Source organism: Anser anser (assembly GCF_964211835.1).
Source record: "Anser anser genome assembly, chromosome: Z".
Classification (NCBI taxonomy): domain Eukaryota; kingdom Metazoa; phylum Chordata; class Aves; order Anseriformes; family Anatidae; genus Anser; species Anser anser.
Window position 1 is genome coordinate 60400707 of NC_139723.1, and position 25548 is coordinate 60426254.

At 37.5% G+C, this 25548-nt stretch overlaps 1 protein-coding gene and 1 long non-coding RNA gene across 4 annotated transcripts in view; one reads left to right on the plus strand and one right to left on the minus strand.

The window, feature by feature from the left end:
• Positions 1 to 223: 223 nt before the first annotated feature.
• Positions 224 to 25548, minus strand: part of ZNF366 (zinc finger protein 366) — a 34972-nt gene continuing 9647 nt past the window's right edge. For 2 of the 3 annotated variants that reach the window (XM_083819260.1, XM_083819259.1), the window contains exons 2-6: positions 17547 to 17617; positions 13510 to 14831; positions 11129 to 11320; positions 5199 to 5373; positions 224 to 2533 (exon numbers count right to left, since the gene is read on the minus strand). In XM_083819260.1, coding sequence (XP_083675386.1) covers positions 1998 to 2533; positions 5199 to 5373; positions 11129 to 11320; positions 13510 to 14808 — 2202 coding nt within the window. In that variant the 5' untranslated portion in view covers positions 14809 to 14831; positions 17547 to 17617 and the 3' untranslated portion in view covers positions 224 to 1997. Of the gene's footprint in view, positions 2534 to 5198; positions 5374 to 11128; positions 11321 to 13509; positions 14834 to 17546; positions 17618 to 25548 lie in introns of all 3 variants that reach the window. The other variant, XM_083819261.1, reaches the window with a different exon arrangement.
• LOC310890344 overlaps positions 11337 to 25548 on the plus strand; it is an 80113-nt gene continuing 65901 nt past the window's right edge. The window contains exons 1-2 of the long non-coding RNA XR_014577205.1: positions 11337 to 13213; positions 13307 to 13431. This is a non-coding gene — a long non-coding RNA (uncharacterized lncRNA). The remainder of the gene's footprint in view (positions 13214 to 13306; positions 13432 to 25548) is intronic.

Here is a 25548-nt window from a genome sequence, read left to right on the forward strand (position 1 = left end):
TGAGCATATTACTCTAGAAAATTTTCTGATTCCTCTGCTCAACCAAGATTTCCTTGAAAGACAGCTCCTTTTTCAAATGAGTTATTATGCAGCAAAGAACAAGTTAAATGTATATAATAAAATAGCTCTTCACTGAAAACAATGGCCTGTGTACCTCTGAAATATACCTCATTTTGAAAGACATCATTCAGTTGTCCTGAATTCACTTACATTCCACATCAACTTGGTATAACCTCTTTATTTTTAAAAAAGTATGTACATCAGCTGTAGAGTTAATTACATTTAGAAGAGCAACCCGTACATTAAAGCTTCACACATCAACAGTTTTTTCTCCTTTTCATTCAGAGTCTTTATTATGCCAAGTTTAAATACTGAAAGACGGAACCATCTCCTGCAAGCTCAGAGTGCACAAACACAGTTTTATATGATTGATTAGCTGGTAGGTGTGAGAATTGTTACTTCTGTAAGGTGAGAAGTTTCTTATAATGGTAGAGAGCTGCAGCAACAGGTTTCTAGCCTTAGCAAGCCATAAGAATATGACTATATTTAATTATAACTTACTGTATATTAAGCATTACAACAAGGTATTCTGAATCAAGAGCTTGGCAGGTAAGTGAAGAAGGTAGTAATATTTGGAAATGATGTACCTTATATAGGGATTTAAACTATTGAGCTGTGATCTCAAAATTACATAGGAATAATTAAATGACTTATTAAATCTTTATTTCCTTATAAGCAATGGAATGGTTTGGGGCCATTTGTCTTATATCTTGAAGATGTGGGAATCAAGGTGCTAGTCAAACAACTCATGCAATTGATGGAGTGTACTTAATGAAATGTAATTTCAACATCTTTGTTATACTGCATGGGAATCACAGGATATAAAGCTGGGAATGACTCATTAAAAACAGCATGAGTGGAATTCTTCTGTAAGGCTTGGAGCTTACTGGTCAAGCTGTGTTAATGAGGGAAAAAATCTGACTCAGATAGGAGGAAATCTAAAAACTGTTTTTCTCTGTCAAGTATTGCTTGCCCTGTAAGGGCTCTTTTTTGGCATCCCTTCCAAAATAAAGTCTGATCAGACTTCGTAATTTCAAGCTTGCTAGCCAAGATAAACTGGAAGAGATAAATGGCAAAATTACATCATATTCTCAATGAAATGACTCTCTTTGTTTTGTGTGTAATTACAGCAAGACTTGCAAATGCTACGTGCTACTGCTGCTCATTAAATGCATTGGTGTGAACAGACATTAGAATAAAATGTCAACATTGTCCATGCTATTTCACTTGAAGAGTTGATGAATACTTCCATACTGACTGAAACATAGCAAAATACAAGCATCTTGTTTGCCAGAGGAAAAGCTTCTGCGACCATAACAAAAACCAAGTCTTTTCAAAGCCATAAAAAATTGCACTTCACTATCTCACCAAAAGTTAGCATTTCTTCTTAATTTGTTTCCCATTTTTCACTGTAAGTCGTTAAACTAACATACTCACTGCAGTAAATGAAAGTATGTGCATGTGTTAGTTCTGAAAGGGATAGCGCTTTCGTGCACTACATATTTAACAGTTCTCTTGCTTATGCTGTGAAATGTTTACTATTTTCAGATTTTTTGACACCTATGGTTAGAAGTGTTCTTATATATTTTAAACAGATAATAAATCAAACACTAAAGTATGTTGCTTTTGATAAGTAGAAAATTGTGTATAAGTCTCTACCACCACAGAAAAAGGAAAATAAACTTTTGTACCCACCCCATTGTCTGTTTATACATCAAATGGATAAGTATAAAAATGTTATTCTTTAAAACCTAGTGCATTTCTTTATCCCCTTTAACTGCTTTATTGTTTTCATGTACATATTTTACCTTAATTTATTTTTATTGATTTAGCCTGTTGATTTCTAAAGACTACTACAAAATTTCAGGCTTTGGTAAATTACAGTTCATGCTAAAAGATATCTGTTTCTCGTTTTCCAGCTGTTTTAAAATGTCCATTTAAATGCCTATAAGCATTGTTTGTTTTTCCATTTTTCTTTCCAATAATTCTTTCAAACTTTTGTTCCTGTGCTTGAAATACAAGTAATCAGAGAGAGAATGGCCAAGTCTGGCCTTTTCAAAAGATCTAAAGCTCAGGTGTTCTTTATTGTTTGCAGTGTCTCTCTCTCCTTGGCTCTCCTGGTTGTCTGAATCCCCTATTCTTTTCTCCAGTCCTCCCTCACTTAACATTTCTTCATTCTCATTGCAGTAGGACTCTCTGAAGCCCTTCATCATGCAGTCTGGTTTGCCAGACAGATCTTGAGGTGTATATAGCTTGTTGCTGTCATGATGATACATGCCAGGGCTGTACTGCTCTGCTTCATAGCAGTTGTCTTCCTCTTCTTCCTGGCATGAGCTTCCCTTGGCACTCTCGCCATCTGAATGAAATGAGATTCCTTTCCCTTGGCTCTTCTGGGAAAGATCAAAGGGCTCTTCCTGTTCCAAGCTTCTCAAGACATTTGTCTGGGACAGAGCAATTCTTCCTCTTCCAAAACCTTGTAGTGTTAAGAGGGGGGAGAAAAGGAATAATTTATATATAGCAAATGGTACTATGTGATACATGGTTAAAACAGAAAATTTGAGGTGGCCTTCTATTTGATATTCTACCTCTGTCTTCCACTCAGCTATCTCCAAACACTTTAATGTTTACATCTCATGACATCCCCTTTGAGATGCTGTTAAAAGAAATGCTATTGGATTCACCTCACAACCAGGTCAAGACACACAAAGCATTCTGCTGTTCATGCCAGACATTTGGCGAGAGAGCTAGGAATAAAAGTGAAGTGTCTGGCCTCTTGTAAACTATTTTTGCCCATGAACCTACCCACTTCCTTCTTCCTATTTTTTTTAGTGAACACTTTGATCTAAACCATCACATGCCAAAATCAAAGTTCTAGTTTTTGCACACTCTTTTCCAGAGGAGTGGGAGAGATTAAAAATGTGTTAATATGTTTGTTCTGTGGACACTCCAGTTCAAAGTTACTACACTAAAATGAAAACACTATCCTGTCTTATCAGTCCACTACGTCCTCTCTCCTCAACTTTTTTGCTCTCATCCAGTGCCACTGAAAAGCTTCATGACATAGTTAGTGCTTCAGCTTGAGGAAAACATCATAGCCAAATGAAGATTTTGAACTGCACTGTATAAAACTGCGTGTGGTCCTGGGTCTGTTTTGTCTTAGTATTTGTCAAAGCATCTCCTCTCTGTTCTTGCTAGAAACCGAGCCATTGCCACCAGGATGCAGAGAAGATTCAGATATTACAGGTACAGTCTGCCTTAACTTAAAAAATGGTGACACAACTGGGATGAGGATTTCACTCAGCAGCAAAAATCTATAGCAGAAATTATTTTACTTGCTTAGCTTTTTTTTTTTTTTTTTTCTTCTCAGTAATTTGATCCATTGTCTGCAGGATTTATACAGCCTCCAGCCTCTCTAGATACAGCTGTTACTTTGCAACTGTGTTGTGTTTGTTAAAACGGCTCATGAGCAGGTGGCAGCCTTTGCAAATTTTCTTGTGGCTGATGAGCCTAAAGGACTGAAGAATTGCTGTACACTGAAAAGCACTTAGGCTGTCTTCAATTACAAGTAATCATGTAACTAGCATGGTGTGGTAGGAGAGGGGGGGGGGAAGAAAAAAAAGAAAAAAGAGATATTTACAGCATTACTTGTTAGGATCTTTGTAAATTTTGTCCCAAATGTCATTACAAGACGTGTTTTCCATACACATTAGGATGCATTAAAGCCTAAATTTTAGGCTGCAATAATTATTACCCTCAAGAGAGTTATTTATCCAGACAGTCTAAACAAACAAAATACCTTGGATACTCAAATGCTCAAAACAATCCTCCCTAGTATCCTAACTTCTCTAGATAGCATGTGTGCACATGATTTTAGGAAGTGTATGTGTTGGGTCAGAGGTAGGAAATACTTTGCCGCATACCCTGAACTGTCAAAAGCCCATAAACTTTGAGATGAGGGAGGATTGCCTTCCTCCATTCACATGTGTCTCTGTAAATTGGATATGAACTTACAGTCTTTGATTAATGTCAGATGCATCGATATGGCACAGAATAAATGCATCTTGAACAGAAAGGCTCCTGTACATAGAGCTATTCAGGCTTCCATTCCAATCTGGAATTCAATAAGCAATGAGAAAGACCAGTGAAAGTTTCCAGACTTTTTTCTTCTGTCAGCTTTGAATGGATTTTTGATTTATTCTCATGTTAAAAACATGTGGATGTACCTCAAGCATGAGAGAAATACTATAAATTCCTAACCAGATATGTCTGAGGAATAATGTGTTCTTGTCAATGGTTGCTAGGGTGTGGTCTGTCAGCATTCAGGAGTCAAACTGGTCCAAAACTGAAAAATTTATTCAGAAATGATGGAACTACACCTTCAGTCAGGAATGTAGTTGAGTCATCCCAGGGAAGTGGTTAAGTCCCTATCCCTGGAGGTATTCAAAAGACATGCAGGTGTGATGTTTAGGGATATGATCTAGTGGTAGACTTGGCAGTGCTAGGTTAACAGTTGGACTTGATGATTTTAGAGGGTCTTTTCTAACCTAAATGATTCTACGGTCAATGCATTTTTAGCTACATCCTCCAAGCATACCCTTGGCCAGCTACATGTGCTAGTCTCACTAAGGATGAGACTCCACCAGCTCACTGTCATTTGTGTGTCAGGGGTACCCACATGCTAGAAGAAGCTCTGCAGTGCTGTGGATATTGCACCATCCCCACAGTGATGAAGACGGGGAGCCCTCTACTTAAGTACAAGAACATTTGGTGTGGCTTCATAAATACTGTGCTTTAGCACTACTGACTGTATTCTCCCTAACACCTGAAAATGGCAATATAGTGTGCTGAAATGACTTCCTTTGTGCTCACAAGTGCTGTCTCATTTTTTCTCCGACTATTACTCCATCTCAGTCTGCATCTCTGTCTCATTAGAAATCTAGTTTGATGTGTACCTCTGATCTGTAGCACTGCAGTAATATGGATAGTTAATGATAACCTCCCAGGCATCAGGTTTCAATCTCTTCCAATAGCATTGGATCTATGATATAAGATTGTAGATCTGTGGTACAAAGCCTTTTCAGACTTACTGATATGTGTTTTCAAACCTCTTAGAGAACAAGTTTGCTGATAAATATTACCTTGAGAATGAAATCCTCTTTCCATGACCCCATGTTTGACTTTCATGTGCCTTGTTAGGTTCCCCTTCAAGGTGAATTTGCTGGGACAGTAGAGGCACTTGAAAGGCTTACTGTCTGAGTGCAAGTGCATGTGTCCCATTAAATTGTGCATTCTGTTAAACTCCTTTCCACACAGCTGTCAAAAATAGTAAAAATAAAAATGGTTAGTTTTTGTAGGAGTATTTCCAAGGGAGAATATTTTAAAGGCAAATGTAACCTATCCTTCTCAGCTTGAGCCTTAGCTGCTTCTGGCTGCATCTTGTTTTTTCAAAGACACAAGTGAAACCATAAAGACAAGAATATGTGGTTGAGTTTGATTCATCTAGGGCTTTCTGCGGTGCTGCCATTTTAAAAATTTGATGACTAGGAGAGACACATGGTCAAATATTCCCTAAAACCAGGGAGTGTTGTTTTAAGGAGGGGGGAGACTTCAGTACGTAACCTGAAAAGCTCTTAACTTGAATGAAATTCAGTTTAACTTTCTGTCTCAGTGAGCTATTTGGTTTGTAGTCTGTAAATCTGGCCTGTAATCAAGAAGAATGTCAGACAAAGATGGAGATACAAGATAAAATGAAAGGTTTTTATGAAACAGTCAAGCAGAATATCACTTCTCCTTTAGTGTAATGGAAATGACTGCACATTTTGCTTAAAGCTAGAAAAAGCAATTCCTTTTTTTTCTTTGCTTCTTGCTCCCCACATTCTTCTCATCTTCTGTTTACCAGCTTTTATGTTTTGGTGTCTCTGGTGAGTAAGCTGGAATTTAAACAGTCATGGAGCCGCAAGAATGAATCAGCTTTCCCTGAAACACATTCCTGACAGCTTGAGACATTGATCCTTCAGGTTTCCCTTTGATGAAACAATAAGTATTATCTTCTTTGTTGTTATTTTTCTAGATGGGTCCTTCTGTAGTCTCCTTCCTTATAAATCAAATGTACTCAAGACATGGAATTTTGACATCACTATTATAAGCTTCTAGTCTTACTTGTCTTCTGGTCTTTCCTTATCAGGATTTATAATTTTATTCATATTCAAGTGGCTGTTTCCATCCCATGTAAACTTCTGTGTTTGCTTTCTACTTTTACCCCTTTTTTGGATTGATTTTAGATAAATAGTCATACCATCAAAGTCATCTTGTTACCATCCCCGTTACTATGTAAGCCAGAATCCCTGAGTAACAGATTAATTTATTTTATTTTAATTTTCAAGGAGTGTACTCTTCTGGGAGAAAATGATTAAAAAGTGGTTACTGAGGTTCCACCAAATTTTGGTCTAATCTGACCAAATTTTGACTCAATTTATTTTGGCAGTAGAGAAGGTCAGGCATAGTACTTTTTGATTCAAATTCACACAGCCATCAGCTGCAATATCTGAATGAAACCTAAGTAGTGAAATGAACCTAGGTGAAGTAGTATTGAATCATTTGCTCTTGAAACCAAAATGGAAAAACAGCTATCTAATAAAAAAAAAAATCGGGGGTATTATTTTTAAATAAAAACTAGAGCTGAATGAATGCTTCAGAGAGAAAATTTCTGGAAATACTCACTTGCTTAAAAATATTTTTTCTAGAGCTGCATTATTTCTGTAATTTTCTCTCTGTGATTTTGCTAAAATGAATGTTCTAGCAAACAAATTTATCAGCAAAGTATTCACAGAGAAAGTGGGGAAAAAAATAGCCACTGAAAATGAGTTAGTAATCTATGAAAATAAGATGTCAGATTCCAAGAGTCATCCATCCACTCAGGAAAGAGAACTGTCTCTCCTTTGCATTCAAAGAGAGCTGATGACTTATATTCAGTGAAAAGAATGCACCAAAAATCTTCTGAAAGTGCTGTGAGGAAACAAAGAGAAGAAGCACTGAGGAGCACAGAAAAATCACAAGGAAGAAGAGCAGCTGATTGGATCTTGACAGCTGCTTAAACTGTATTCAATGTGTCAATATTTCTCTGTCTATAAGAATGTCAATAATAATACTTCTCTACAACCTCTTAGCAGAAGGCTTCTGGTTACCTGCTTGTATTGTGGCTGACCTGCATTCTCACTAGCTTTTGCTTTCTGATAGCTAGGTCTTCACTTCTTCATCTATATTGTTAAGAAAGGAAAATCCGATTGAACAGGTGAAGGGCTAGAGTACTTCATGAAAACCTATTTTTCACATAAAAATACTTTATGAAGTATTAAGTTTGGTCTAGTAGGAGCAAATTTATATTTTTTTTCTGGATAATCAACATTTATTCCTCTTTCTTTATAAAAAAAAGAGAGGGGACCTCCTAAAGGATAGATCCTTACAGCATAACATTTTTTTGTGTCTGAATAAAGAGGGTAGGCTTTCCATTTCCCAAAGTCATGCACTGTCTTAGAGACACATAATGTGTTATCGTCCTGCAGTGTCCTCTGGGGACATGAGGAAATGGTGCCAGAGTAGAGAGGTGTGGCAGGAAAATGAAAGAAATGCAGATATGGGAATTGTTTTCAGAATGATGGTTCTATGTGGCCTGAATCTGAACACCAAACTAGGAAGGGGAAAATGTTTTCTTCCTCTCTGATGGGACAGGGTTGGGACCACTGGTGAGCAATGTGAAAGATGACCCAGAGCCATGGGAGAGATCTCCAGAAGTCACCACAGAGCATCTTAGCACTCAGAGGGATGTAACGTTCATGCAAGAGAGCTTGGAATAGCAGAAACAACGTAGTTGCTTGTGGACCTTAGGCTTTCCAGTAAAGACAAAATAAAATTCACATCCTGAAGAGAAAAACCTCAGCTGTAAGTCTTCTGAACACACTTTGATGCACTGGCTGGTGAAAAAGACTTCAGTATATTTTGCAAGAAATGCTGGATTAGTTCAACAATAGACTTCGTCTTCTTAAACTGCTGCATGGAGTATCACCCTGCTACTTTTGCCAGTCTTGTTTTGTTTCTTCCAAAAGTACTTATAGCTCATATTTTCTTTGGGTTTAACTCCTGATCTAAACCCACAGTTTTATGAGCAATGGGCAGAAGTGGTATGGACTGGAACTTCTGAAAAAACATTACCAAATGGGAATGAAGATGGAATATGCCTCATACTACCTTGCTTCAACACCGGAGCAGAGCCCAATTCATCTGAAATATGTAAGCAACTTCCTACTTGGCAAAGAAGATATTTTGACCTGTGACCATAAACCAGAATTGTTTAGGCTCACCTTTAACTACATATTTACAGTAGTAGAAAGAGATTTCAAAAATTCTGCTGCGAAGTGCATTTGGCTGGCTGCACTGGAGAAAGCTTGATTACATTCTTTATTATGTGTCTGGAACATTACTGACTGTATCGCTTAAAGCAACTGTTAATTTCAGAGGAGCTTCCTTTACAAATCAGAATTAGCAATTCTGAACCATTTGGTACAACTCTTTCAGAAGTAGTGATTTTGTTTAAAACAAAAATAAAGAAGGAAGCACGGACTCAGGCCTTTAAGAGCTAAAGAGATGTTCGCTCTTCAGAGAAAAATCAAACACAGATCCAGGCTGCAGCTGGATGCGGAAACAGAAGGGACAGCTCTTTGCTACTCCCTCATTCAGATAGTCTGTGCTTAGCTGTGATTAGACACATAGGAATGCCTCCTTTTTTTTTTTTTTTCCTTTCTTTTTTTTCCTTCTGTGAGAAAAAGGTAAAGAAAACCATTGCATGTGGTGAAGTAGAAAGACTACTGCTGTGCTCTCTTTCCCTTGCATTCTATTTTTTTTTTTTTTTTTCTTTCTTCATAAGAAGGGTGTTCCTTTCCTCAAAGAGAGAGGGAGAGGGAGAAAGACTGTAAACTGTCCAAAAGGACCGTGAGAAAACAGGAAGCTTTGAAAAGTACAAGAGAAAGCAAGATGAAATCTATTTGCAGGCGGTTCCCCGGGGACATGTGAGCCATTGTTAAGCAGGCTGTTCATACAGCTATATCCTTCCTTCTGCCGAGGAGGAGCTTGGTGCCAAAAGGCTGCTATCTGGTCATTGCCTTAACCCTCTGAATACCAGCCAGAAATACTTGTGAGACTTTCAAGGGCTCTGACAGGGAGGCAAGGGATGTTCCTAATGCCATAGAGCAAACCCTGGTTCTCCTTTTTCTTATTGGCAAGATCTTCACTAATCCTCACTAAGATCTTCACTTCAGGGACACTAATGTTGATTCATAAACCAACAGCCACAGATGAAGCTGGTTCACTGTGCTTACTTGTTTCTTCTCTCCTAGGAACATTGGGTGGGGACAAAGAATTAAAAAATGTATAAGAAAAACAGGTGTTCCGAAAAAGCTTTTGTTACTGGCTGGAAAACATACTGTTGGTACTCCAGTTCCTGACTCACACTGTTGACATCTCCAAGTTTTAATAGCCTGTCATCATCAAATCCTAGCATGAACACAAACTTCCAGCTAACTGACACATTTCTCAGAAATAGCATGGATTCTAATGATTCTGTGAAGATACTACATCCAGAAAAGCTTATCAAACAATAGATTTTCTTTTCTGAAATGTGCAGGGTCAGAGGATGAGTGACCAAAAAGGAAAAAAGCCATAGGGTTACAGGTGTATTTAAAGAATGAAAGTCTCCAGCAGACTCGGCATGGAACTACCCAAGTATTTCAGCAACAAAAATTATTTTATCTATATAGAATAAGTGTTAGTATAGAAAATAACATTTTAATAGGATATAAATTTAAATGAAAAAATGGTAAAGTTGAAAGGCTTTGTTTTTACTTTTTTTCAAAGTGAAACACTTCAATGTTATCAAAGCAAAATGAAGAATTCAGAAATACTAATTCTGATATTTTTCTATTAAAACTACTGCTGGAAGCAGTATTTTCCTATGACATTTTGAAGGTCTATAGTTTTCAAGAGAGAATTGTTCCATTACAAATTCTTCGTCCTCCTTTGCTTCTAAATGAAAGACTCAATTTAAGAAAATATTTAATTCCATAAAGATGTTGGATGAAAAAGTTCTAGAAATGGCTTCCAGACCAATCTTCTGTTACTTAGGTGTAAACAGAGTAATATGCTCCTCTCCATATTTACAGCCCTCTTAGAGCAGATAAAAGTGGGAATAAAGCTCACAGTCTTTGGCTTCGCAAGGTATGATTACAGTAATGAACCAGAAAGACAGCAAGGAGAACAGATGTAGTGTCCAATACTGAGTAAGAAAATAAACATGAATAATTCATAAGGAAGAGATTAGAGATGACGCAGTCAAGAAAACCAAGGCCTCCAAAGTTTATTGGGATGAGAGGCAAGAGGGGATGGAAAGGGAATGTCATCCTCCAAAGTGCTGGAGGAATGTTGCAATCTGGCATTTCCAGACGGTCTTAGAGGCTGATTTGTTATGATACTGATATCCTGCCTTGAATTTTAGTCAGGTAATTACATTTGGCCCATTCTGCACTTCTGTTTTGCTGTGGTTTTCTTTGAGTCTTTTCCTGAACTGTTGCATAGCATCACTGTGTGAAGTGCTGGCTGCTGCTTTTCCATGGTCCTCTGTGGGGTGCAGGATCTATGTGTTTAGTCAGTGTTTCAAGCTATTAAGCACTTAAACTTCTGTTTGGGTGGCTGTACTAGGCAAATGTCAGATATGTTTTTTGTCCTCAAACCTCAGTGGCATTTAAATGCTCACTAAGTGGAAAAAAGAGTACTACAGGACGAAAGTTACTGATATTGAAGGGGAAGGGAGTAAATCACAGATATTTAACTCCATTTTTTTGTGCTACCTAAGCAGAACCTGGATCAAGAAAGGAAACTGGACTATTTTATGCTAATTTAAATATAGCCATAGAATGTGTTAGTGAGTCTTGTTTTTCTAATTCTTTCATATCACAAGGTGGTAATATTCCAGAAACATTCAGTGAGTTTATGCCTCTGCCATCAAAGGAGATACATTTACCTTGCATTTAAAAGGCTTGACATCAGAGTGAACAATCATATGTGCCTTGAGAGTCTGCTTTTGCACAAAGCTCTTGAAGCACAAATGACATTGATATGCTCTGATATTGGTGTGGATCAGGACATGTCGCTTCATGTTGGCCAGCAGAGTAAATTCCCGGCCACAGATTCCACATTTGTGCTCTTTCACACCCTGTAACAGGAAAAAAAAAAAAGGAATAGTTTGTAGATTACATTTTCAGTATGGCAATATATGAATTGTTCATTCTGCATTAGCAAAGCAGGTAAGCAATTATTTTGCCTTTAACATCATTTGCTCTAGTAATGGACATATTTTTTTTTCTTGGCAAGTTCTTACAAGAGTCTGAGAAGCAGAGAAGGAAAACAAAATCTAAGCTTAATGAAATAAGGAGTTTTGTTTCCATTGCTAAATTTACAAATCCATGAGACATAGTCAATAGCACAGCTTCTCTTTCCTTCTCTACAGCTTATGTAAGGTACTGGTCAAATGTGAACACTTGTGGACCAAGAATAAAAGTTAACCAGTTAAGAGACTGAAGAAGTGCCTGACTATGGTAGTTTAACATCACTGGCTTCTAACAAAGATCTATCCCTGTTTTGAAGAAACAATTGAATAATCAGAGATAGCTGAGAAGTAGTTAAGCAATATCACCAAATAATGATCTACATATTATATTCACTGAAGAGAAAATAATTTTTACTCTTTGCGGGACTTGCATTAACCATAACGGAGTGACCTGTTTTATCTGGTGTTTACAGGATGTTTCTGTCCTGTTTTATGTGGTGTTTACAGAATGTTTCTGTCACTCTCTTTACCATACAATCAGTTTGCCAATAAACAGGTAAGTGTTCTTGGTCATACTTATATGGTCTAACTGCCAACTTCTCAGAGTCATTCACATGCTACAAAAATCAATGAATTTTCCACTAAACCTTTTAGGAATTCGAGTATAACTTGCTGCAAGTAGTCAAGATTTACCAGTGAAGTGCCAAGAGCAATTATTCATCCTGTAGGCCGCATTTACAAAGAAAACATGAAATGCCAGTCTCTTTTGTGCCAGTCAGTGGTTTTTATAGAGTTAATTGCAGATCTGAAACTGTGAACACCCACAGCGACTCTCAGCATCCAGCTATCTGATTTGAGGCTGCATTTGGGCAGCTAAGTACTGTTAATTATGTTCACAGCTGAATCCACCTGCAGCTGTGGACAAAGAAGGAGAAGATCTCTAAAGGCTCAAGGACATTGCATTTCCTATGACAAAAAACTACGATGTTTTAAATTAATAGAATTTTGTATGGTAAATCCAAAGACCAGGGAATCTCCAAAGAGGGCAGAAATGGTAATAGCATAGTAAAGAAGAAAAAGCAAATGTGGAAGTAGAGGTTGTTCAAAAGAAAATGTGCCTGTAAGACTGAAATGCTGTAGCTTTCTGTATTTTTAATGTTTTTCATATAAATCTAAAATGGGTGTTAAAGGAAAAACATACTCAAAACTAGAAACAATTTTTATAAAATATGTCATTTTTATGCATTTATCACATTTTTATAATGGTGGATAATAGTTTCAGACATTCTTGAATGCAGCATTTATATTTTCACATTTTTTTAGGTGGTGTTTTCTGGATGTGTTCCAAAGCTTACTCCTAGTCAAAACTGACATAGCTGTCATTACTGACAGCCATGGTAAGACTGCCACTTAATACAAATTGGCTGGGATTATGGTCCTATTTGTCCACTTCCATTAACTGGCATTTAGAATAATTTCTACACAAACAGGAATTTTTCTTAGGTTATTTTTTTCCCCCTAAATGTCTCATTATAATGATTCTTCAAAATCTGATGAGTAATAATATGCTTTCTTCTGCTGCGTACATACAGCCTACTGCATACCACCTACTTCCCAATTAAGGGAAGCAAAAGAATACATATATATTTCAGAAGAAAATTTCTGTTAAAACTTTTAGGAGTTAGACAGCTCTGCAAAATCAAATTATTTCACAGAAGGTCATTCTGAAAACAAATCCCAGAAACAGAGATGTGAACGCAATTATGGGAAGCAATACAGGTGGTTTAATTGAAGTCCTGTTTATAACAAAATGTTTTTGCATTTTTACTTTTATAAAGTAAACTTACTTTTACTTTTCTGTTTTTACTTAAGATTTTCAGAGACATCTAGCTTCCACTGTTGTCAGTACTGCTAAGACTTCTGCTCTGCACAAAATCCTACTGCCAGCAAATCGCCAGCATGAGGCTTTATAGACTGGTCACCTTCCCTCTGTGGAGGTAGGTGGATCTTTAGCATTCTGTAATCTTTGTGCTACTGTCTGATACAAGGTGAGAAGACAACATGTGATGGCTTACCTTGTGAGTTAGGGAGTGCTGTTTGAGGTGGTGGGGCTGCACAAACTCCATGCCACATTCAGTGCAGATATAGGGACGGATGTCTTTGTGCTTCATCATGTGGTTTTGCAGCTGACTTGGGTACTGGAAGGTCTTATCACATTCAGTGCAATTGTACTGTATTGGGCCACGGTGGGTTGTTAAGTGTCTCTTCAGCTGGGCCAGGGTGGGGAAGTCCAGACCGCACTCCACACAAATGTTCTCTCGGCCACTCTCATGCTTGGACTCGTGTGCTTTCAGCTCGCTGGGATAGGCAAAACCTCTGCCACAGATCCTGCAGTTGTAAGGCTTGATATCACTGTGTTGCATCATGTGTCTCTTAAGGTGACTGGTTTGAGTGAAAGCCTTGTGGCACACCTGGCATTTGTGTGGCCTCGTGCCCTGGTGTGTAAGCATATGAGTGTGCAAGTGGCTCAGCTGCTTGAAAAGCTTGCCACATCGGGAGCAAGCATGTGGCTTAATGCCGCTGTGCCCCAAGATATGGGTGACCAAATTGTACTTGGATGTGTAGGACTTCTCACACATGGGACATTGCCAGCGTTTCTGTTCACCCCCAACATCAACGTAGTAGCTGTCATCTATCTGAAGGTTGACATCTACTCTTTCCACTTTCTGTTTATTTTCACCACTTTCTCTCACTTCTGCCCTCCTGAAGGGTGGCTCTGGAGGCCTTTTCATTTGAATGGGGTTCCTGAAGTGAAGGTTTGGGGGCACAATAAAAGGAAACATTAAGCCAGGATGGACTTTAGGATAATAAGGGTAAGGAGCCTGCATGAATGCTGGACTACTGGGCCATGCCATGTTAGGCTTTACTGGTTCTTGCTTAATGGGCTTGGCTCCAAAATGCTCCAGAGTTCTGTAGAACTGAAAACCAAAGTTGCAGAGGTCAATCATCTGGGAACTGTACTTGGGCTGTACTGGCTGTTGAAACACCAAGGGAAGACTGGAAGACCCTATATCATTTTGATCTTCAGGTCTGTGGGGTGGTGATGAGGAACCCTCAAGAGCAATAGAAGGCGGCATTTTTGTTGGCATGCTCTTGCGTTTCCGAGACCCTCCTTCCAAGGACCCCTGAAAACTTTCCATGTCTCCAATAGGAGGAGGGCCATAGCGGAAATGTGAGAGGTGCTGTCTGAATTCTTCACCAAATGGTGTCGTTCTGTGTGGCTTTGTAACAGGGCTCAGTGGCGGCAGGCAACGGGAAAAGGGAGAGGCTTGTGTATTGTCCACATTAAAACCTGTGTCTTCGTTCTTCAACATATTTCTTTCTTTCTTTTTTTTTTTCCTTAAAAAAAACAAACAGACAAACAAATATATTTATTTCTTCCTGTTCTCCTGGGGTTAACAATTTATTGTCTAGTTCATTGGTTTGGAGGTTGCATTTTTTTTTTAATTAAATAAAACTGAGCACGTCCTGCTTAGGCCCATATAAGATGAAGAACATTTAAAGCAGAATTAAATTGTCTAGTGGAGAAAAAAGAATCTTTGGTCTTCCTGTGGTGATAATGGTGGTTTAAATCAGGTTTGACTCATACAACATCTTTGAAACATAAACATGTTGTAACATGACACTCTACTTAGCAGCTGATTCCGTGTGGCAACGTTTCTGATTAATTTAATTTAGCCAAGCTATTTGTGGGCAAAGTCCTGTCCTTGGCTGTACATGCACAGGCTCTAGAAATTGGCGGTGCATCTAAAGGATATGGCAATACAAACAATAATGTGCACATTTATTATGGTTGTGACATGAAAAATCAAAGCCAAAAACTTTAAACTTCTTTGTATCATTAGCATGTGCTGCTGTGAGAGAAAACAATGGCCAAGTGATCTAAGGACACTGTGTACCATCAGGTTTTGTGCCGTGTTTCCTGGCTTCTCTCACTTTGTATTGTAATAAGAAGGTGGAGATTAATTTATTTTCTTTGTTTTAATCCCAGCGATATTTACCTGGCAGATTTAGGGGAGGAAAGCCTCTGACCACTGTCTGAACTGCATTATGGATATAATCTAAGTTTTTTTATTTGTTTGTTTTTTTTGATTCTTAGCAGGAGCACAAATTTCAACAATTACTGAGGTTTCCAGAATAATTGACACCTCAGAATGCTCAGATACTTTCTAATGTCACAGTGTGACAAAGATTAATAATTGTCCTCTGACAAAAATTATGTATTCCACTGATTGTATAGAAAGCTTCTTCTGAATTTGGAGTTAATCTAAAATACTAGTTTTGAATTTTGCTTCATCTTAAACAAGGCTGCTACCTTTTGCCTTGGCTCTGTAGCGGTGGTCTTATCCAAATGTGTATGTGTATATGCCTGTGTCTATGTACATGCATCTGTCAAACCAAGCAGGGGTTACTTTGGAAAAGTAGACATATTTTCCCTCTATCACTTGTGTCATGTTGATGCAATTTATAGCACCATTCTTGGCAATGTTGGGTGGAGAGTATGAAGGTGTTTAGAGTAATAAAAACACTCATGTTTCGTTTTTGGGAAGATCCATGCTGGATAAACTGGCTCCTAAAGATAGATAAAAGAACATCTCTGTGACCTAGTTAGGCTGTAGACAACAGAAGGCATCTTAAAAACTTGTTTGCAAACAGAGTACTTCCATTTAATAGAGTAGATTTTCAAACTATCTTTGAAATACTGTGTGAAACCAAGATTCAGTGTCAAAACTTTAAGATGGAAACTTTAGACAAAGGGATCAATTAATGCACAGAAAAGGAACAAAGAAGGGAAAATTGTAGGATCTCTAAATTGATGATTATTAAAACATTTGGGATAGAAGGAAAGGAAAGGAAAGGAAAGGAAAGGAAAGGAAAGGAAAGGAAAGGAAAGGAAAGGAAAGGAAAGGAAAGGAAAGGAAAGGAAAGGAAAGGAAAGGAAAGGAAAGGAAAGGAAAGGAAAGGAAAGGAAAGGAAAGGAAAGGAAAGGAAAGGAAAGGAAAGGAAAGGAAAGGAAAGGAAAGGAAAGGAAAGGAAAGGAAAGGAAAGGAAAGGAAAGGAAAGGAAAGGAAAGGAAAGGAAAGGAAAGGAAAGGAAAGGAAAGGAAAGGAAAGGAAAGGAAAGGAAAGGAAAGGAAAGGAAAGGAAAGGAAAGGAAAGGAAAGGAAAGGAAAGGAAAGGAAAGGAAAGGAAAGGAAAGGAAAGGAAAGGAAAGGAAAGGAAAGGAAAGGAAAGGAAAGGAAAAAGACCAATTAAGCCTAGGGTCAACTAAAGCTAAGGTAACTATGTAATAACTGTGCCAAGATGTGACTTTCTGTCCCTAGATCATTGAATTTCAACATATGTATGTGTACACACTATATATATACACATATATGTGTGTGTGTGTTTGCACATGTATATTTAATATATATAAATGTGTGTATGTGTATATGCACATTTCATAACAGTGAGGACTGTTAGGGAGTATGCATTCAGATATGTTTCTTTGTCACTCTAACTCCCTAGGCAGAATAAGGAACAGGTAGATCTTGAAGATTCTTTAGATACAAAGGCTTGACTTATTTAAAAGGGAGAAGTGGAAAGAAATCCTCTGAATACCAAAAAAAATTCCACTTCTTTCCAAAATGGAAAAGTATTTTTTCAAATTTCATTATACGCAATATTAAACTCACACAGTTTGAACATAAAATATACCTGTAGATCAAAATCTCCCCTTCAAAGTATGGGCTTGTCCCTCAAATGTCTTTCATCTTGTGTTTCTGATTCTTTAGCAGCAAAATGAGTATAAAACACTTCAGAAAGCTCACAGCAATTGAGAACCCAGCTATGTTATTTACTGGCTTTGTTAGGTTATTGAAATGCTGCCAAAAATACACAGAAGTGACAGTGAGTTCTGTCTAATTGCTCTCTTGTCTCTTGGCTGCCAGTTCCTCCTTTATTCCACAGTCTATTTTATGCAAAATTTCAATCTATCTGGAACACAGAGTTATGGAAAAAGCTGTAGAACTGCTTGCAGTTTCTAGAAAGTAGTAATTTCCATGCACTACTAACCTTTGGTGGCTTTCACTGAGTGTATGGTTTTATTCTGCTGTCCATGGCTACACACATTGTGGGACCAAGCCTACAAATGAAAGTTTTTAAAGTTAGTGATTAGTACAGTCGGAGTGGTTATGTATAATCAGACAAAAGTGTATCCAGGAGGGGGGGAAATGTACAGATTTACAGTCTAAAAACATATTATCTTGCTGCTTTTATTTTTACCTCCAAAATGCCAAGCCCCATATCGTAGAAATCCTCTGAGAAAAGATTAAATCTGGCCTGTCATTTCATCTCCTTTTCTGTTGGTAGCAAACCTTTGCTGATTTAAATTTGAGACCCGATCTTCACTGTGATCAGAATTTAATATCATAAAAATGTGAGTCCTGAGGAAACGCCAGAGACTGCAGATTTGACCACCATGCAATAAATAGTTCTCTCATACATAAAGAGTCCTAAATGACTACCGTACAGAACTTTAAGCTCTTAATAGTACTTTTACCATTATTTTTGTTTTATCTGATTCTGGAGTAGCTGATCTCATGTTAGTACTTAATGATAAGTAAGGGAGTAGGAAGTGATGAATTTTTGTGTTAAATATCTCCTAGGGACATTTTTATTTATTTATTTATTTATTTATTCCTATATAAGCACTTTAAGGCATTGAATCATTTAGGTTGGAAAAGACCTCCAAGATCATGAAGTCCAACCATTAACTTCAAAAGTCTTTCCTTGCTCAACACGTAGTTATTTAGGATGGAATGCTATGTAGAACAGTGTCGTGATTCTAAACGATGAGTTCAGTTTAAATATGGATAACATTAAACATTCTAACTTTTATCAGCAGTATCCCAGCTTTTCAGTTTTGAAAATTTGGTGTGGAAAGTTCCCTGAGACAAAAGTTTCCATGCAATGTTGGCAGTCAAACATTTAAAAAGCCTAAACCTAACTCTCCAGAGCAAAGGGATAATTTCATCAAAACAGACAGGCACACTCACACGTCTTTATGTCTACATAAGTAAGTGTATTTTGAAATACATTGTTTTGAAAAATAGAGCCACAAATAAGCTTTTTTCTATGACCTTTCAGAAAAGAAGGTCTACAGAGAGTTCAGATAGTTGTGGAGGTATTTCCAAATTAGACTATCTATGCAGCAGCTAATAATGTTGACTTCCCTGAAAGAGGAAGAGATTTTAACACAGAATATGAATCACCATTTACTTTCTCATTTCCAGCCATCGTATTTCTAAAGACAAAGGATAACAAAACAAAACAAAACAAAGTGTGTAAACCATGCTATTCACTCTGCAAGTACACTCATTGTTATAGTCCATAGTTAATATTCCTTACTGAAGTCAACAGTAAAATTTCTTTAGACTTCAGGAGAACCAAGATTCTGCTTCCTGTATGAAAGTGCCGTCTATCTATAGAATAATAATAAGCCCAGTAATACAAATGTGAGGCTATGAAGCTGCTCCAGATTAAATACAGATTACTACTATTCTGATTTTTTTTTCTTGGGCAGTGGAATTGTTAAAAAAAAAAAAAAAAAAGGGAGACCAAGATGTGTGAGAGTGATATGTACCTTCTAACAAGGGGAAACAGGTTAATTAGTACAAGGTTTGGATTTGTATTTGCTATTTCAAATGAAGGTGAAAGAGAAGAGTTTGTAAGAAGTTTAAAGGTGGCTGAACAGGCCAGTTTCTCTAAGCTGGAAGAGATATTCTGTGTTTGATGAACATCTATGACTGTAGTTTCCTCTTGGGGCCTGAAAGATTGGCATCTATAAGAAAAGAATGAAACCTAACATCTGTTCCTGTATAGGATGTGGTGAGGATCACTGACAAATAACACTCTATTAGATTCCTTGGGCCAAAGTTGATCAGTTGAAGAGCTTGAGCCTCCTTGAGCAACCATATTATTATTTTTTTTTCAAAAAAATAACTGTTATTACAGAGATGATTACGGTTGGCTTAATAGGTTTTATGGGATCTCCTTCATTTGGTTCACCCTTCAGTCTAGTTTTTGTTTTTAAATGTGTTCAGTCATACAGTTGTTCAATTAAACACCAGTCTTTACTTACTTTTCACTCACGTGCTATTTATGCAAAACTTACATCAGTCTCCAGATCTGACTAATGGGGCTTTACTATGCTGAAATTAATCTCATTTCAGCAGCGAAGCAGTGTCCCCTACCAAATCTATACTTCTTTGAGCTATTTGTCAGACTTTGAAAATCCCAGGAATACCTATACAAATGTGAATATATCCATTACTGGTAATCAGGTAATATTTAGTTGGTACACATCTGATCACTCCTTAAGATTTTCCCTGTTACTTTCCTTCAATGGCAACATGAACCTTCCATAAGCCCCTTTTTTCTTTCCCTTTTTCTTGTTCTCATATCTTCTTTCGTGCTGTTTTGTGTGTATGAGTGAAGTCCCACAATAACGTTGCCGTTCCCCATTTCCTTTTCTTTTGGGAGTTTCATAATTTCAGAGCTGGAAAATAATGAAGTGGATTTTTTAACCTTTAGTTTTCAAGTGTCTCTTGTCTGTTTTGCTGTTTTTATGGCCTGTGTTGAGTAAATAGTTGGATTAGATTACGATATTTTTCTGTATCTGTAAAATCCATGCATCTGCTTGTCACTTGTACAATCAGATTGTTATTTGTAGGTACTGCCTCCGTGAACAATGCAAAAGCTGTAAACATGCTCAAAAGATTTAGAGTTATTTCTATACTAAGCTTTCTAGATATTGGTTCAAACTATCACTGTTCTTTGATAACTGGTTATTTGTACAGCTTTTTTCAAATAAAGGCATTTTATTTACTCTAGGCTTTAGTGACTGTACTTACTAGAGGAAGGCCATAGGTAAAAGATCGTGATCAAATCTAAACCAGAATTTCTCTAAAATCAGAGCCAACCTTACACTCTTAATCATTAAAGAAGTCCATGGAAAATTTATTTTTCATCTATCTTTTCTGGCTTCAATGTCCACATTTTCTTGCACACAAACTGGAAAAATGTGTTCCATTAACATATACTGAGTATATAGTAATATATTCAAAGTGAGTACACAAGCTGAGTATACGTTATATACAGATTGACTGTATGTTAATATACAAATCAGCCCTGAAGTCCTTATGCTGTATTATTTGAAGCTAATGTAAAAGATCATCTACATTTTAAAATATGAGAACACTTTTTGTGCCACAAAGTGTAGCAGGGAGGAGGCAAAATTTTGGACTACCTTGCAAAAATAAACATGAATTTAGGGAAAGTATCCAAAATCAATGAGTGCAGATACTGATTAGGGACACACAAATATTGGGGAAGCCTTAAAATAATAGGCTTGAACTTGGAATAATAGACTTTGTGGAGTTTGGTCAACTCTTTTTCAATACCATTTCTACAAATATTTGTTTTCTCTCTCACATTCAAGTAGATCTGGTGTCAGATTAAGTCCATGGTTTAATCATCATCTTAATTGTATTCTGAGATAAGGTTTCTTGTTCCACACCTTTCATGAGACAGATATGTCTGCTTAAATGGAGAACTCTATCAAGATGAAGGTATTGCCATATATATTTCTCTTCACCTTTTGTATTGCCATCATTAATACAATTGGAACTGGGAGCAAGTAAACAATTGTTCGTGAAAATGGTCTGGAATAACTGAAAATGAGAAGTGGATGAGATCAGTTTTTTTCTTCCTACATTAATATGATAGTACTAAGGAGCTCAGTGTCTTTTCACTTCTGCCTGGGAAATTACCTTCATCTGCTGATATCAAGCTTCAGGATAAAACTTCTTCTTTCCAGCAAAAACATATTTGTCTCAGTAAATGCTTAGCAAATTAAAACTAATAGCTTTGGTAGCTCTTAATAGGACGTAATTCAGAGCTCAGTATAGTTTATGGCAAGATTTCCAATGAACTCTGAAAATGATCAATCATGATTTTCCATGCAATTTGTTACGGATTTTGTTGTACAATGGGATATGGAGTCATCTACACCATGACCAAAAATTGATACTTTTGATACTTTTTTTGATACTTTTTGATACAGTGTATACATATGAAAATTAATACCTGCCATCCTGAGACAGTGTGTTAACAGACAGAAACCTTTTCAAACAAAAAATGGAAATCATACAATTACATACCTAAGAAGCTTAACTGATTTAAAAAATCTGACACATTTAAAGTGCTGAACATGACACAGTAAACAGCTGCAACAAAAAGTGAACTTTCAAAGATATCTCATATATATTATATTATCCTTAATTATTATTTTTTTCCTTCAGTGATTCTGTTCTGGCGTATCTTCCTGGCTTCTTGTTCGACGTTTGATCATTTTAGATACTCTGTCTGCTTTAGGAGCTCCTATAGCCACATACCTGCATTTTTGTAGTCTAGGAGATCATACAAATGTAAAGAAATGGGTCTCTCAGCAAGGTGTGCAAGAGCTCCCTGCTTTGTTTGAATTTCATCTTTGTTATTCCCAAATTTTAACATTTTAATTTACATCGTTTTTCTTTATTTTAGCTTAGAAATACAAATGTTTGGGAAACATCTTGCCTGCACTTCTGCTAGAGTGGCTTTTGGAATCATCTTAGGTATATGTGCAACTTATTTTTCTACTCAGTTTTCAGGGAGCAAGACGTTACAAGCAATTTTACAGGAGTATAGTTACTTTGGTATCTCTTATAGTAGATAAAAGGCATAAAACAGTATAAAAATAAATGCATCTTTTTTTTCTTTCTTTTTTTTTTTTTTGTAACTTACATATCATTTTTTTGTTTTGATAATAAATTGAAAATATTAAATTAGATTTGAGATTTCCTTTGCTGAAAATCTGGAACAATCCTACCACCTACCCTGCCAAAAGCCAGGGCACTACCGGTGGCATCAGATATGTCCATTGAGTGGTATTATTGCACAGGGTAGTATATTGCATAATTTGCTTTTCAGTGGTGACATTGATTAGATTCAAAGAAAATTGCCAGGTGCATTAGGGAGGTAGCCATAGGTATTTTTCTTCCATCCAATATGAGTGGTCTGTTCTCAACGCAAAAGTTTAGCAAAATATTTTGCTTTCACTCTTATTGCTCTTACTTATGTTTTGGCCTCAGTTTAGCCAAACTTTTGCTATCATTCTCATCTTTTTGTTGCTTTTCAGTTGCCTGACAAGACAGTTGGGTGGAGGTCACAGAGCAGTATGACTGGGTTAACCACTGAACATCGGCAATATTGTATTATTGGTAATGAACCTAGCATCCTAGCAGCACTTTACCCTCATGGATCATCTTTAATCACTCCAGTATCCATAAGAAGTGACTTTTGAATACAGTTTAGGCTTGCTGCTCTTTTGGCTTTTATTTCTCTTTTCCTTATCCTCCTTTCTCTCGTTTTTTTTTTCTTCCTCTTTGTGAGTTTTCTTAGTTCTTCTCTTATGTTTCCTTCCCTCATCACTTCTCTGTTCCATCTGTGGTTCACACCCTCTCTGCTTCTCTATTCTATCTACTAAAATGGCCAGTAACACATAGATAACCTGGATAATGAAGTGGATGTTAAGTTCACAGGCTTTGAAATGTTAGCTGGTTACATCACCCCAAACCACAAGTATGTATGGTGTGATCCTGCAAGGTACGGAAGATTATGAAGTCTAAAAATGTCTAAAGGGACAAAGATCATATGTCCTCAGCTGAACACCTTAATCTCCCCAATTCTCTGCTACCAACAGAGCATTCAAGGCTATGTTTGGGTGGGGAGGGAGGGAACAGCCATTTGCTGTCAGATGTCTAGCTCTAGACCCACAGCACAGCCATGCCCCACCTCTGCCTACAGCAGGGTAAATTCTGGCCCAAATTCTTGCTTTTCTTTTTCCCTCCACAGATATCTGTTCAGTGTAGCCTAAAATTTAGATGTTGTTGAGATGCAAGAGGATGTAAAAACAGCCATATCAGCTCTGGGTAGTAAAGTAGCTAAACCAAGGTCTTGTGAAGAATATAAGAAACAGGAAAAGGTACAGTGAAAACTTCCCAGCATGGTCGTTGGGCCTCCAGCTCTCTGTGGATCAGAAGTTCCCTGACCTAAGAATGGTGTCTTCAGATTTATTTTTTTCTTCTTCCATGAAGGGTGGATTTGGACTAAAGGTACTTAGTATAAAAATGTAAGGCTTTTTTTTTTCTTTTTTTTTTCTTTTTTTTTTTTTTCTTTTTTTTTTTCTTTTTTTCTGGTGGGCTGAGGGATGTACAGAGATAAGGAGCAGAGGTAAGTGTCCTGGAGAAGTGAGGTATCTTTGACAGCTTTGATGGAGTGTCTTGTGCCTTCAGAGATTCAGGGAAGTGTCAGGACAGTGAGAGCTGCACTGTGCAGGAGGAGAGGGTGTAGACATGTCCACTTGCACTCTTCCTAATGTACATCTCTCTGAAACAGTTCTATTTCTTCTCCTTAAAGACCCGTGAAGCCCGTGGATACTGCAAGTCACTCCATTCGTGCCCCACTTTCCATCTCCCAACCACCCCCAAACATCACACCTCTTTCAGTTTCTCCCATCTTTAGAAACTGATCTTTTGCCACTGGATCACAGCTGGATCATTTTTGTTGATAACTATTGAACTGCATAGTCTGTATTGGTTAGCATTTTTCAATGTGCAAAGCCTGTTTTGTTGTTGTTTTTTTTTTCAAGAAAACAAGAAAGCTAAATATATTCATACTGTGACTGAAGGTCACGAGGTTACCTAGTGGTGAACTACTGCCTCAAAAACACTAACAAGCGTGTGGCTCTCAGCTATTTTTGAAGGCATGCACGTGCTTAGGTCAAGAAGAATTGTCTTAGGTACCCCAGGCTAATTTTGTCTATTTTAAAAAGAAAACAAAAAAGCAAGGGCATATTTTCTGAGAGAGTGAATCCAGCAAGGGTGAGTCCTGGAGATGAGGATAAATCAGTCTTTATACTGAAAATGTTTCAGTCCAAGAAAAGTACCTTAGCGAATTGTGCTCAACCACACCAGTCAACCTGAATGACTTCTCCATTGAGAAGAAAAAAAAAAAAAAAAAGAAAAAAAAAAAAAGGAAGCTGAATATGTAGCCAAGCAATAAGTGCAATCACCCAGTAGGGCGAAGTACCTCAAACTTCCAAGTTTTCAATAGACCTCCTCCGGAAGAGACACATGGAGGAGTGTCCAGAGCTATCTCTAGAGAGGATGGAGTCTATAGCCCATAACTACCCTTCCTGACTTCTCTCTACTCCCTGTCAGTTGGCATTTGCATTTTTGGCTGTGTCATGGACAATGGTGTTAGAGCATCCTCCTATAGCCAACAAAGAGCAGGGTTAGCCTCACAGCCTTGGGCTCTAGTCAGAGTGCTCCCTTAAGAGGTTAGGGATGGGAGTCCAAATCCTTCATGGGGGAGGAGGAAAATGAATCAAAGTCTCTCACTTCATCGTCGTTATATTTTGCACTGTATTTGATGCCACGGTTCTATCTTTAGCTTCATATAAATATTTTTGAAGGACTGGGTCCCCAAAAGCTTTTGGGCATAGGCATACTGAATTTCCAGACCCTGTGCAAACTTCAGGGCTGGCAAGAAACGATTGGGCAGGACAGTGGTATCAGGAGCACATACGCTAGAAGAGCTTCAGTTGTGCAAAGCTTAACCTGTGCCAGCAGACTGTGTGGAAATGTAACTTGATTCTACTATCACTAGAAAGAATGACAGGTTGGCCAGCTGGTTTAACTACTCACAGAATCACAGAATCACAGAATCACAGAATCACAGAATGGTTGAGGCTGGAAGGGACCTCTGAAGATGATCTAATTCTTCCTAAGTAACTCTCCTAATTTTTTCCCTGGTCTCATTCATGTCATACTGAAATCTTTATGGAAAAAATGGTGAGTAGCTGAGAACAGGATCTGGGATTTGGCTACTATATAGTGATGTCAATAAGATATATTTCTTCCTTTTTTTAACTTGATAAAGAGTTCTCATGTTAGAGGCTGGAACCATGGATCT